Below are 14,227 nucleotides of genomic sequence, written 5' to 3'. Positions count from 1 at the left end.
TTCACCCCTGGTATCATTTATTCTTGTGACCTCTGGGTCCTCATTGTCTCTCCCATTCTATTTTTGTTTCCTTGGTTTCCATGATACTGTACTTTACTCATTCTTCATATCTGATTTCTTCAGTCAACCTCCAAATGTCAGAAATGTCCTCTTTCATCTTTTTTCCCTCCATACTTACCCTTGGTTATAACATTTACTCCCAAAGTGTCAAATGACTCAGCTCTGTGTCTTGTTCTCAGCTCTCCCACTCAATTGGGAAAGCGATCTGGCATTGGGATCTGTCTCCCCAGTGATCACCAAGGTTGTTTCACACGAGCTGCCTGAGAGCACAATCCCCTCTCCTTTACCACTCCATTTACTTCTCTCCCAAAGATGTTCAGTCTCTCTAGTTTGAATACTAGACATAAGCACAAAAATGTAGGAGGAGAAAGTTCAACTGGAGTGGATTCAAGAGACTGGGAGGTGAGGTAGATACACATGGAGACAACGTTTCCACAGTTTGTTGTGACAATGTGCATATAGACATGAAGCCAGAGGAGGTGTATGGGGGTCAAGGGAGTATTAAATGGAAGATAACAAAGGCATGTTTTTATGCTGATGCTGAGGCAGAAAAGGGGGAGCCTGTGGCAGGGGTGAACAGTGAAGAATGCATGAGTGATAACGGGAGGTCAAGAGGAAACTGGATCCAGACCACAAGTAGAAAGAACAGCTAAGAATGTGGAAATAGGTGCGAGAAGGTTCACAGATCTTGTTGGAAGAGGAGGGTGTTTCATTCTGATGGCTGCTGATTTTCTTAGTGAGGCAGAAAGAGGTGCAGAAGAAGTCAAAGAGGTGGAGTCAAGTTCAGGGTGGGGAAGGAGCTGGATGCAGGAAGAGGGTATGTATACAGTCATCTCAGAGAAGAGGAAAATGAACTTACTGAGAGAAACTGCAGGTCCTGTGGTCCTGGTTGAGTGCCAAGCCAAGGACTGTGGTCATGAATTTTAAGTAAACTACTCAAATTGGCTGAGAAAGGAAATGGTGGGATTCAACCAGATTTGGGGTTTTGTGGAGTAAATACCCCTGAGAGAAAGGGGGAACAAAGGAGATAAGGGTGTTTTTTAAGGAGTGAATATAATGATGGATCATAAAATCTGCACTGCATGGGGCAAAGGACAGGAAGACAGGTGTGGGTGAGTTAACAGTGAAAATGGAAGGGGTCTGTGATCGGAGGTCTCCACGAAATGGGAGCATTGTCTTGGTGGGAGTACAAGAGAGGGAGCAGAAAGGGTGGTAGGCAGGGGTCAGAGAAGCGTGAATCAAACTGACCTTGAAAGATGAGCAGGAATTCACAAGAAGAGTCTTTCAGGTGGAAGACAATCAAAGAGGATTGAATCAGAATTTGTTTTTAGAGGTTCAAAACAGTCCCTGAAGTCTTGACTGAAATTGTAAAACAGGTTGATCACATGACTATTAGGTTATATATCTTGATGGTTTTCAAAGTCTGTGTCTTCAAAGATTTGATATATTCTATGATTTCATGTTTTTTAAATAAAGCTGTAATGGGGAGAAAAAATTTTTAACAAAAGGAGAAAAAATAAATAAAGCTGTAGTGGTATTTTTCCCTGTAGGACCGTCTAGTGTATAGGAAATGTAAACAGGTATGTCCACTTTGGAGAGCAATTTTGCACTTTCTAGTAAAGCAACAATGTGTATATCTTAACATCCTATTACTAGGCATCAAACCTGAAACTGGCTTAAGTGTGTATAAAATTCTTAATAGCATTTTTTGTTTGTAATGGTAGAAAAAAAATGGAAGCCCTTCAAAAGGAAAATGAGTAACTAAACTTGTGGTATATTCATAGAGTGGAGTACTATGCAATAGTATAAACGACTGACCAGGAACTAGAGTTACATGTGTCAACATGAATGACTCACAAAAAGAATGAGTGAAAAAAGCAAGCTACAGAAAAACAGACAACATGATACCATTTATATGAAGTTTCTAAATGTACAAAGTAATTCTGTATCTTATTTAGGAATATATACAAAGAAAGGCTAGGATTAATGTAACACAAAATTTAGGAATAGCAGTTTACCTCTGGGGAAGAAAGGGAGAGAGGTTTGATTGGGGTGGGATGTACAGAGGACTTCAACTGTATTGGTAATACTTTTTTTCTTAAGCTAGAGAGTAGATATTTCTTGTATCTGAAATACTTCATCATTAAAAAAGAAAAAATAAAACTATTACAATTTCTAAGTTTCTTCCTAATTCAAAAAATGACAGCCTTGGAATATCCAGATCTAGAAGTTAGAATTCTGCAGCTTTTGTTACAAAAGTAAGATCATTTGTAAAAGGAAGGAGATATTTTTCGTTTATTAGGACAAATTCATTTCCAATTAGGGAAATTGCTGGGCCCCTGTCAGAACTATTCTTCTGTAAGTTCCCCTTGGGCACAGGCATGGTCCACTGTTTGAGCTTCGTGACAGGCAATGTGTATAGTATAACTTAATGCCAGGAGTTTGGCATGGGGGAGGGTTTTTTTAAAAACTGGAAAACATGAAATAAGTACTTTGGAATAAGGACAGAACAAGATTATTTCTTGCTCTTTTTCCTTCCCCCCACCCCAAATGCACTTAACTTTTAGAAATGCACAATAACTCCTAAGCCAAAATGTTTCCTAGAAAGACAGTCTGTCTTCATTTTTCAGTAATATTTCTAACTCTCGTTTTTTAGCTACAAGGATGGCATAGTGGTTATAATTGACATCAGCAAGAAAGGAGAAGTTATACACAGGCTTCGAGGCCACGATGATGAGATCCATTCCATAGCCTGGTGCCCCCTGCCTGGTGAAGATTGTTTATTCATAAATCAAGAGGAAAATTCAGGTAGAGATGATTTAAGAGGGTTCAGTACTCTTTAGACCTAAAGAACAAATTAGGTAGAATAGTACAATTTGAATTATGTTTAAAACTAGATTTTACAGATCAAATCTATGAAAACAGTAACTAAGTTTCAGGAACCCTTGCAAACTAATTTTTCTTTGATAAGTGCATGTTTAATGCAAATTAAAAACAAAATTACCATCTCTACCCTAGAAGAACTTGAAATCCCCAATGGGAAAGTTATAGCACAAACTCCAGTAAAAAAAGGCTGCTACTTAGCCACTGGAAGCAAAGATCAGACCATTCGTATCTGGAGCTGCTCTAGAGGCCGAGGTAAGACTGACATTTAACATTTCCTTTGTGATATAACCTATTATCAATCCAGTAGAAGTAGAAGCTTATTATTTCTTGTTATCCTCAGTGTTGTGTCATCTGTCAGAAAGCAGTTCTTTACTTTTCTATCCAGAAAGTTTTAGCCTGGGCTGGAGCTCTCTGCACTCTGAACATCTGGCTTTGGTGTTGGCAATGAGGTTTTCTATTGCATTCACAGAAAGATCACTGTCTGGCCTGGAGGGCAAGATGTTTATTATGAGAATGGGAATATCTGAACTTGGCAAGGCCTGGATCGAAGGAATGGAAAAGATCTCTAGAGCTAGAGCTTTTTTTTTTTTTTTTTTTTAATAGAGCTAGAGCTTTTAATGCACAAATGCAGAATTAATAATGTATACCTAATATAGAAGTACCTGTTTAAATGTGAAAGCTCACTTTACCCAAATCACAGAGACCCTCAGTCATAAGCTTTCCCAAACTTCTCTTCGAACAGAACTTTTACCTTAAGTTTATATTGAATAGATTGAGAGGAACTCCAGGCAGACCGAATTCTACCTTTACAGTAAAAATCTAGCTTTTCTCTTTACAGCAGTCTTCTTTCTCCAATTTATGTAAAACCATGGAAGTTTTTTCGTCTTTATCCAAATGCATTAGTACACGTAAAGCAAGCAGCACAGTGCTTGGCACATAGTTAGGGTTCAGTCAGGGGTACCTAGTAGTATAATTTTGGAAAGCAGAATTTTTTAAGGTTTGTGGACTGCTTTTGGACACACTTTGGCTGATACTCCCTAGTAGGGACAACATTGGGCTAGGAATCCCTCCAAAAGGGTAATCTCTGAACTTACAGATGTCTAATACAATGGTATTCAATTCTGGTCATACCGCAGAATCAGCGGGAAGTGCCTACACCCCACCTCGGATCTGCTGAATCAGAATCTCTAGGCGTAGAGCCCTGGCATATGTATTTTTAGAAGCGTAAGTGGTAGTTCTCATACACAGTAGGGACTAAGAACATCTGGTCAGTAGCATGTCAGGAGTGGAGAACTTACCACCGCAACTGCCAAATTTGTCCCCGTTGTTGGATTTCTTGCCAGCTAGAAGATGGAGTCCTACTCTCTGTCCTTCCAACTTTGAAGAATCTTGGGTTGTGTTACCACCTGGGTTCTCAATCCCAGTTGGAACCTCATTTTCCCAGATACATCATATTCTTTTTTTTTTTTTTTTTTCAGTACGTGGGCCTCTCACTGTTGCCGCCTCTCCCGTTGCGGAGCACAGGCTCCGGACACGCAGGCTTAGCGGCCATGGCTCACGGGCCCAGCCGCTCCGCGGCATGTGGGATCTTCCCAGACCGGGGCACGAACCCGCGTCCCCTGCATTGGCAGGCGAACTCTCAACCACTGCACCACCAGGGAAGCCCCACACCATATTCTTAATGATAAGAGACAGCCTGTAAGAGCTTGTTTGACCAAAATGTGTTAGACTAGTATTAACCACTATATGCGTAAATTTCCATGAGAAAATGAGGTCTGAATTCTAAGCAACCAAACTAACAAACTTTTAAACATGAACTGTGTTGTGAACTGCTGGTGGCTTCATGCATGTACTTTCATTGTCTTGACTGTCCATGGACCTTCTTTTAATCTGCAGTGGTGACGACTTTGAAATTGCCCTTTCTGAAGAGAAGAGGAGGGGGTATAGACCCAACTGTTAAAGAGCGCCTTTGGTTGACACTCCATTGGCCCAAGGGTCAGCCAACACAGCTGGTATCCAGCTGTTTTGGGTAAGTCTTTTTGGTCATGCTCTCTGACATATTTTGTTCTTCACTCTAGCCTCAGGAATTCCTAGGCCTTTCTTTCTAGACACAGAAGATGGAGAAAGCAGTGACTAAGGTTTATATTATAATGGGCCATTTGTAATGGAAAAGTCATGGAACTAATACCTGTGCTGTCTAATAAGAGTTGTGAAAAGATCAAATAAGTACGGCCTGGTGGTTAAGTGTGGACTCTGAAGTCAGGCGGAACTGAATTTCAGAATCAATCTGTTGCTTACCGGCTGTTCATAAGCAAGACCCTTCACTTTTCTGAGCTTCAGTGACTTCACGTGAAAAAAGGGGAGGATATAAGTGTTTCCTCTCTCTTAGGATGATTATGGCCATTCATTAAGCAAAATTTATTGAGCACCAGCTTCTAGTTGCTTGAGATGATAAGTGAATTTAACAGACAAGTTCCCTGCTTTTAAATGAGGTAATACAGGCAAAGCATATAGAAATACCCCAAAGTGTTAGTCACATCCCAACTATCCCCACTGCTCCAAAAAAGACATACTATGTCTTAAAGCCTTTGTGGCTCTGCAAATTGTGGTGGCATTTTATAATTAAAGCTTTCAGGAAAATCTGTTCAAAAGGTAGTCCAGTACAACTGTATGATTCACAAAGAATGAAAGGATATAGTAAAGCTCCCTTTTTTTTTTAATATTTCGGCCACACCACACAGCTTGCGGGATCTCAGTTTCCCAACCAGGGACTGAACCTGGGCCGCCGCAGTGAAAGCACCAAGTCCTAATGACTAGACCACCAGGGAACTCCAAAGCTCCCTCTCCACCTCTGTCTTCACTACTTGGTTCCCCTCCCCATAGGCAGTGACTTTTTTTTGTTTTTGTGTGTGTTTTTCCAGAGATTATTTTGTGCCTATTTCAGAATATGTAATTTTTATCTCCTTAAAGGAACAATGAACAAATTATTTTGCAGCTGAGGGCCCACACTCTCTGGCCCAAAATCACTTGTTTTCAGATTGCTCATGAAAGAGAACTAATACTTGTTTTTCCTTCACAGAGGCGAACTGCTACTATGGGATCTCACTCAGTCTTGGAGACGGAAATATACCCTCTTTAGTGCTTCATCAGAAGGGCAGAATCATTCAAGAATTGTGTTTAATTTATGTCCTCTACAAACTGAAGATGACAAACAGCTGCTGCTTTCCACATCAATGGACAGAGATGTAAGAACAGCTTATTTTGCATTCAGCACTGTACAGCAGTGATTGAGGACTTGCGTGGGATTAGGGGGCTTTTTCAAACCGTACATTATTTCTCACACCTCACCTTGCCCCCGCGTTCCAGGTTCAGAGTTACTGTTACTGATTGGCATTAAATACATTAGCAGCAGAAAAGTAGGGGAAAGCTGAGAAACGACCAAGATGCCTTTTTGCTAAAGCAGGTACGACAAGGAAGAGTAGATGTGTCCATGGAAGGCTGTGCGAGATCATCAAGCCTTAGCTTTCAGATACCCTCGTCTGTCGTTCAGGTAGCAGAGCCATCCCTTCTTGGCACAGTCTCTGTAAGACACAATCGGCTTTACTTGAGACACCTTTCTGTTTTACAATAAGCTAGGCTTGTTTGACAGACCGTTCTCTTCCAAGTCACTGTTAAACAAGTGACGATTAAAAACTCAGCACTCCTCTTCCACTGGCTATGATAAAATATTTTGCTTTTGAAGATAACGACTCTGATTCTTCCACTGTCCTGAGGCACCTGTATCTTTTTTTTTTTTGAGTCTGCCAAATGAGAAAATTACCAATGCTGTAATACAGTGATACAGTATAGTGGAAAGGCCACTGAACTCTGGGAAACAGGAAGCCTGGGTTCTAGTTTATTGTGCTCTCTATTCACTTGGCATCTTAGGGAATAAATGTATTCTAAGATCCCTCTGAGCTCTACAATTTATAACTGATTATTTTTTTCTCATTCCTACTGGAATAGTTAAGTTACATTATCCTGATGTATTCTGAGCCCATCCTATTTGAAGTGTTGATTGTTTTCCCTGTTTCTCTGACCTTCTTTATAAAGACCCTAACCCTTCATCTTTTCAGGTAAAATGTTGGGACATGGCCACCCTGGAGTGCTGCTGGACCCTGCCTTCCCTTGGTGGGTTTGCCTACAGTCTGGCTTTCTCTCCTGTAGACACAGGCTGTTTGGCGATAGGCGCTGGTGATGGCATGATCCGTATATGGAATACATTCTCCATAAAGAACAACTATGATGTGAAAATTTTTTGGCAGGGTGTCAAGTCCAAGGTTACAGCGGTAAGGAAGCTTTCTCTGAGCTTGCCTCGAACTTTTTTCAAATAACTAATTCTCTTTTAGAGAATACCTGTTCATATAAATGAACTCTGTTGGGAATTCAGACTTCTTCAAGGGTATTTTCGATGCAATTTGAAAGTGGAACAGCAGAAGGACTCTCTCTGACCAAGCCCATTACATACCTCCTAATTCAGAAATTTGGCTTTGTTTGTAAAATTAAGGTTTTGTTCAAGTCACACTGTTTTCTAATAGTAAGAAATTAGAAATAACCTGGATGTGTATTCATAGGAGATACATTAAATTGTAACCACATGGGGAATAGTATTAAACTATTAAAAGTGATAATGTAGATCTTTCTTTGATGTGGGAAAATGTTAATGATTCATGAAAAATGCAAATTACAAAACATGGAATGCAGATTACAAAACAATACGTATAATTTTTTTGTTTTTCTTCGAAGTGATATCTTTGTTGTGGCTATTTAGTCTAAAAGCAATAAAGGTTTGTGGTTCAAAACGAAAACCACAGTACAGAAGTGTAGGAAGCAAAAAATGTTTCCTACCCCACCCTTGACTCCATTCTCCCACTTCCATCATCCAGAGAACCACTGTTGACAGTTTGTGATGTATCTTTCCAAGCTTTGTTAATGATGAATAGAATCATATTTTCTGAATTATTCTGGAATCTTTTATTCCCCACTCAACAATGTATCATGCACATCATTTAAATGTTTGAACCTATTTTTGTTTTTTCAATTATATATAAAGTTCAACCACAAAAAATGTCTAGAAAGATACAGAATTGGCAATGGGGTGTTTGGATGGTGAGATTACAGGTGGCTTTTACTTTGTTTTTAATACTTCTTTGTTTCTCTCTTTTAAATAATGAGAATTTGTTACTTTTAAAATTAGAAGACAGAAAGAACAAGAAAGTTTCCCAACTGAACACTTGAAGTATAACCTAAGGATTCCCTTAACACTGCCCCTTTCCTCATTTTTTTGTAGCTCTGCTGGCACCCAACCAAGGAAGGCTGCTTAGCTTTTGGAACTGATGATGGAAAAGTGGGATTGTATGACACCTACTCCAACAAGTAAGAAATAGACGATTCCTATTTAGCCCATTGACCAAATTGTCAGTGAGTTAATTTTGAGTTCATAAACCTGGATGTATATCATAATAGGCCTGGGAAGCATCTTTAAGATTCTGACTCTGAGTTTAGGCTTAGAACTCAGAATTTTATTTAAAAAATTTTTTTCAGGTGATGGTGGTTCAGCCCATCTGACCTGTGGGAACCACTGAAATAAACCATTTGCTTTTGTTTTCCCTCAACATTTTTTTTACAAAAGTTTTCAGACATCGAAGAATGTTAAAAGCCGAGAACAAAGAACATCTCTGTACCTTCCATCTTGATTTACCAGTTAACATTTTGCCATACTTGCCTTATTTGTCTACACTTAACAAAAATTAACAATATCCATAATATGAGCTAATATCCAGTGCATATACAAATTTCCTCATTTGAGCCAAAAATGTTTTCCTGAGTGTTTTTTTTTTCAAACTTTTTTCAGTCAGGGATCACACATTGTATTTTGTTATGTCTCTTTAGTCTCTTATTCTAGAATAATCCCCCACTTCTTTCCATAACATTGCCTTTTCAATTTGAAGATTCCAGATAAGTTGTTTTGTAGCATATTCTGCATTTTGGACTTCTTAATTCTTTGTGGTGACTTGTAACTCATTTCACTATTCCCTGTGTTTCCTATATTCCTTGTATTCCCTGTATTTCCTATAAACTGTCTAGAGCTGCACTGTCCATTACAGTAGTCTTTAGTCACAGGTGGCTACTGAGATGTGCTGAGTGTAAAACATACTCGAGAGTTCAAAGGCTTAGTCCCCAGAAAAGAATGTAAAATGCCTCAGTAATTATTTATTTTCACTATATTTTAAAAGATAATACTTTTTATATACTGAGCTAAATAAAATACATTCTTAAAATTGAATTTCACTTGTTTCTTTTACTTCTGTTAACTTGGCTACTAGAAAGCTTTGAGTTGCAGATGTGGCTCACAGTATAAATCTACTGGGCACAGCTATTCTAGATGCTTGATTAGATTCCAGACCTGCACTGTTCAGTTTGGTAGCCACTGGCCATGTGTGACTATTTATAGTTAAAGTAATTAAAAATAAATAAAATTAGAAATTGAGTTGTTAGTTGCATGAGCCACACTTCCAGTGCCCAAGGGCCATATTTGGCTAAGGGCTACTTTATTGGACAGCACTGTTCTAGGCCAGGGATTAGAGAATTATGGCCCATGAGTTAAGAATAGTTTTATCTTTTGAAATAAATGAAAAAGAATCAAAAGAATATTTCACAATGTATGAAAAGTAAATAAAATTCAGATTTCTCTGTCCATAAGTAAAGTTTCATTAGAGCCCAGCCATGCTTTCTTTTTTTTTTTGGCCGCATTGGGTCTTTGTTGCTGTGCATGGGCTTTCTCTAGTTGCAGTGAGTGGGGGCTACTCTTCATTGCGGTGCGCGGGCTTCTCATTGTGGTGGCTTCTCTTGTTGCGGAGCACGAGCTCTAGGCATGCAGGCTTCAGTAGTTGTGGCACACGGACTCAGTAGTTGTGGCTCGCGGGCTCTAGAGTGCAGGCTCAGTAGTTGTGGCGCACAGGCTTAGTTGCTCCGCGGCATGTGGGATCTTCCTGGACCAGGGCTGAAACCCGTGCCCCCTGCCTTGGCAGGAGGATTCTTAACCACTGCGTCACCTGGGAAGCCCCACACTCATTTTTTTTTACCTCTTGTCTGAGGCTGCTTTCATGCTACCACAGCAGAATAAACGAGTTGTGACAGAAATTGCATGCTTCACGAAGCCTGAAGCACTGACTATCTGGCCCTTTACAGAAAAAGTTTGCCTAAAGATCATTTGCATCTAAGTGAGAATCATTCATTATACTGTGCAGCTAACCTTTTTATATGCCAGTTTTTTAGGTACTTATGTATAACTGAATACGCATTAACTATTTTTCTTCATATCTAGCTTTTTTTTAAAAGGCTACACTATTTCAAAGAAGTATTTAATAAAATAAAACTATATATCAATTTAAATAGGTTTGTGTCATCACAAAACTGCTGACTAATTCTGGTAAATTACTATCGTTTGGTTATTATAAGCTGAATATCCAAACTGATACCAGCAAAGGTATGTAGTAGGAGGAAGGATGTTGCTGTAGGTACATTGTTAGTATTCAGCCAGAAATGCTTATTCTACTTCTTTCAGCCAAAGAAAAATTGGTTCATTGTCTAGAGTGATAATGGTAAATGTGTCAGATACATGGAAATAAAGAAGTCAACAGCTAAGTTAGTTCAGTCATAGGTTCTAGAATCCTGGAATTCTAAAATTATACAAAGAATACAGTATATGTTAAAGGTAATAACCGCACTGCTCTGTCCTGACACATCACATATTATTAATCACCACAGCAACCTTCAAAAATACCCTGAAGAGCAACGTTTCTTTAAAAAAAAAAAAATCAAAAACTCAAAAAGAACTACCATATGATCCAGCAATTCCACTCCTGGGTATATATCCAAAAAAAACAAAAACACTAATTCGAAAAGATACATGCACCCCAGTGTTCATAGCAGCATTATTTACAACTGCCTAGATATGGAAGCAACCTAAGTGTCTATCAACAGATGAAAGGACAAAAAAGTTGTGTGTATATACACACACACATACACAATGGAATAACTACTCAGCCATAAAAAATAATGAAATTTTGCCATTTGAAGCAACTTGGATGGATGTGGAGGGTATTATGTGAAGTGAAATAAGTCAGACAGAGAAAGACAAATACTGTATGCTATCACTTATATGTGGAATCTAAAAAATACAACAAACTAGTGAATATAACAAAAAAGAAGCAGACTCACAGATACAGAGAACAAACTAGTGGTTGGGGTGGGGTGGACTATAGGGGTGGGGGAGTGGGAGGTACAAACTATTGGGTGTAAGAGAGGCTCAAGGATGTACTGTACAACATGGGGAATAGCGCCAGTATTTTGTAATAATTAAATGGAAAGTAACCTTTAAAAACTGTAAAATAGGGCTTCCCTGGTGGTGCAGTGGTTGGGAGTCCGCCTGCCGATGCAGGGGACACGGGTTCCTGCCCCAGTCCGGGAAGATCCCACATGCCGCGGAGCGGCTAGGCCCGTGAGCCATGGCCACTGAGCCTGCACGTCCGGAGCCTGTGCTCCACAATGGGAGAGGCCACAACAGTGAGAGGCCCGCGTACCGCAAAAAAAAAAAAAAAAAAGAATGTGATGTTAACGACAGGGTAAGCCAAAAATGACTTCCAGTCTTTTACTTGAATATAAGGTGGATACATCTGCATGGTGATAATATATGCTTAGCAGTAACCTTAGTTCTGGGCTTAACAGTTTGCATTTTCTGTCTTGTCCTGTTTTTCTCTAGTTGTGATAGCCTTTACGCTGGTATATAACTACAGTAATATTAGAATATTTGACAGAGATGGGGAGATTGATCCCAAGCTGGCCAGTTGGGGAGGTTAATAGCATTCTTTTACTGGGTGAAGTATGTTCGGGACTTAATTATTTTGTTAGTAGCTATCATTACATGGTATATTATTTAAGTGTTTGCTTGTTTACAGTCAGTTATTTGGAGAAGGGTACTGTTAAATTATTTTTCTTTAATATCAGCAACTAAGTTTATATAACAGGTAACTTTTTGAAAAAGATGGTCTGTTTTCCACTATATCTTTTTGTTTTAAGTCTTTCTGTTTGTAATCCCCCTTCCCCCCAGGCCTCCACAGATTTCTAGCACATATCACAAGAAGACTGTATACTCATTAGCCTGGGGGCCACCGGTACCCTCCATGGCACCCGGTAAGTGTGAGTCATTCTGTAACAAACGTGAGAGTATTCTCTTTCTTTCAACTTAATCCTAGGATGTGCAACCTGGAAAGAGTCATAAATATTCTAATGCAGTGGTTACTTAAGCAAGCTGCTATGTTCCCAGGGGTCCATGAGGGCAGTTGTAACAGGTGATAAATTAGAAAGCATTCACCCAGAATGAGCCTCTCCAAACTCCAAACTAAAGCATATTTGATCTCTTTGAGCTGAATTTTTTCATTGTGAATATAGTTATCTCATGCTTGGTCCTGATACCTAATCTAACGATTTTCACTAAAATTTGCTATCACCTTTTAATTTTATCAGAATGATAATGTTGGGAATTCCCTGGCAGTCCAGTGGTTAGGACTCTGTGCTCTTACTGCCAAAGGCCCAGGTTAAATCCCTGGTCCGAGAACTAAGATACCACAGGCCATGCAGTGTGGCCAAAAAAATAAATAAATAAAGATAAGCAATTTATTAAAAAAATAAATTTAAAAAAAAGAATTGTAATGTTAATGATCATCTGTTTTCACCTACAGTTAGAGCAAACTTAGAATTTCTCAAATGATCTCTTGTTGCCTTTGATGTATTCTGACCCTTTTCCTTTTCTAACCCCTCAGCCTTATATTTCTCTTTCGTATGCCTACAGTGGTAGGTCTTGCAGAATTTTAAAAATGAATGTGTTCAGCAAAAGTCTTTGGTAATCTTTTCTTCACCATATATAATGGAACATCTGTAAATTTCCATAATAATGTAAACGTTTACAGTGTAAATCATCAGAACTCAAGCAGCACTGCAGTGGTAGTTCGTTCATTCATTCATTCATTCATTCATTCAACAAATGTTGATCCTCGACTTGTGCCAAGCATAGTTCTAGCAGTGGTGAAAATAAAACTTGCCCTTACAGAAACCCACCAGAACCACTGTTTGCTTCTTAAAAATCAACAGGATGATTGCTGTAACACCAAAGAAATCATTGCTTTGAGTACAGCTTCTTACAGTTAGTCATAGCAAGTCCTGCAGCTCCATATATTTAAATGCCCAAAGAGTACTTGTCGGTAAGAGAAGGTAAATTCCCCAAAACTTTGAAAACATGTTTTCTGATCCCAGCTTTGGCACCTCTACTATTTTGAGTGGCAGAAGAATGTTTAAAGCAAATATGTTGTATTATAAATATTAATGTAGAATTAATATACCGTTTATTTCTGCCCCCAACAACTGTGTTCAGATGCAAAGAACAGTGACTTTATTCCAATAAATTAATGTAATTCTTTTAAAACATCTCATAGTATGATATGGTCATACTACAGCAACAAATAGTTAAGCTGGTGAAGTACAAAACGGATACGCTTTCTTTCCTTATCTCATATAGGAGGAGAAGGGGACAGACCTTCCCTCACTTTATACAGCTGTGGAGGGGAAGGGATTGTCTTACAACACAACCCCTGGAAGCTTAGTGGAGAGGCCTTTGACATCAACAAACTCATCAGGGACACCAATTCAATCAAAGTGAGTTCTTGTGGTCTAAAGTCTTCTCATGATCTCTCCATCTTCTTGGCTTCTCATCTTGCATGATAAATGCCATTATGAGAGGTATCCATTATGCTCAGGCAGATTTCAAGCGTCTCTCAATTGCAATGGTGATTTATTATAAACTTTCTGATCTTGAATATAAAGCAGCCTTTTCACGCCAGCCACTTTCTCCAGAGTGAGGTGTTCGTAAAAATAATTTTTTAATATGGTATTCAAGTGCAGATATAAGGTATTTTGCTCAAGACAGAATTGTCATTTTGTTTTTAATTTTTTTAGTGAAATAATTACAGATTTATACAAAAGTTGCAAAAATAATACAAATAATTTCCTTATATCCTTGACTGAGATTTCCACATTTAGCCACATTTTCTTTACCATCCTATCAGTGTATCTGTATGCCAGAACTGTCTTTTTAAATGAAACCGTAAATGTTGAGATTTCCTTACTCTTTCAAATGAGCATTTTTTACTGTTGCTCATTATTTTGTATGGCTAGCATAAAAATA

General features: G+C 38.8%; 1 protein-coding gene across 4 annotated transcripts in view; it reads left to right on the top strand.

Annotated features, from left to right (window-relative positions):
* Positions 1-14,227, top strand: part of GEMIN5 (gem nuclear organelle associated protein 5) — a 41,645-nt gene that overhangs the window by 2,218 nt on the left and 25,200 nt on the right. For 2 of the 4 annotated variants that reach the window (XM_079916235.1, XM_079916234.1), the window contains exons 4-11: positions 2,717-2,868; positions 3,082-3,198; positions 4,843-4,975; positions 6,026-6,191; positions 7,062-7,274; positions 8,276-8,361; positions 12,098-12,180; positions 13,562-13,698. In XM_079916235.1, the coding sequence (XP_079772361.1) occupies positions 2,717-2,868; positions 3,082-3,198; positions 4,843-4,975; positions 6,026-6,191; positions 7,062-7,274; positions 8,276-8,361; positions 12,098-12,180; positions 13,562-13,698 (1,087 nt within the window). Of the gene's footprint in view, positions 1-2,716; positions 2,869-3,078; positions 3,199-4,842; positions 4,976-6,025; positions 6,192-7,061; positions 7,275-8,275; positions 8,362-12,097; positions 12,181-13,561; positions 13,699-14,227 lie in introns of all 4 variants that reach the window. The other 2 variants (XM_079916233.1, XM_079916232.1) reach the window with 1 other exon arrangement.

Source organism: Stenella coeruleoalba, assembly GCF_951394435.1.
Source record: "Stenella coeruleoalba genome assembly, chromosome: 3".
NCBI classification, from domain to species: domain Eukaryota; kingdom Metazoa; phylum Chordata; class Mammalia; order Artiodactyla; family Delphinidae; genus Stenella; species Stenella coeruleoalba.
Note: the sequence above shows the minus strand (reverse complement) of the source record. Positions and strands in the feature narration are given on the sequence as shown.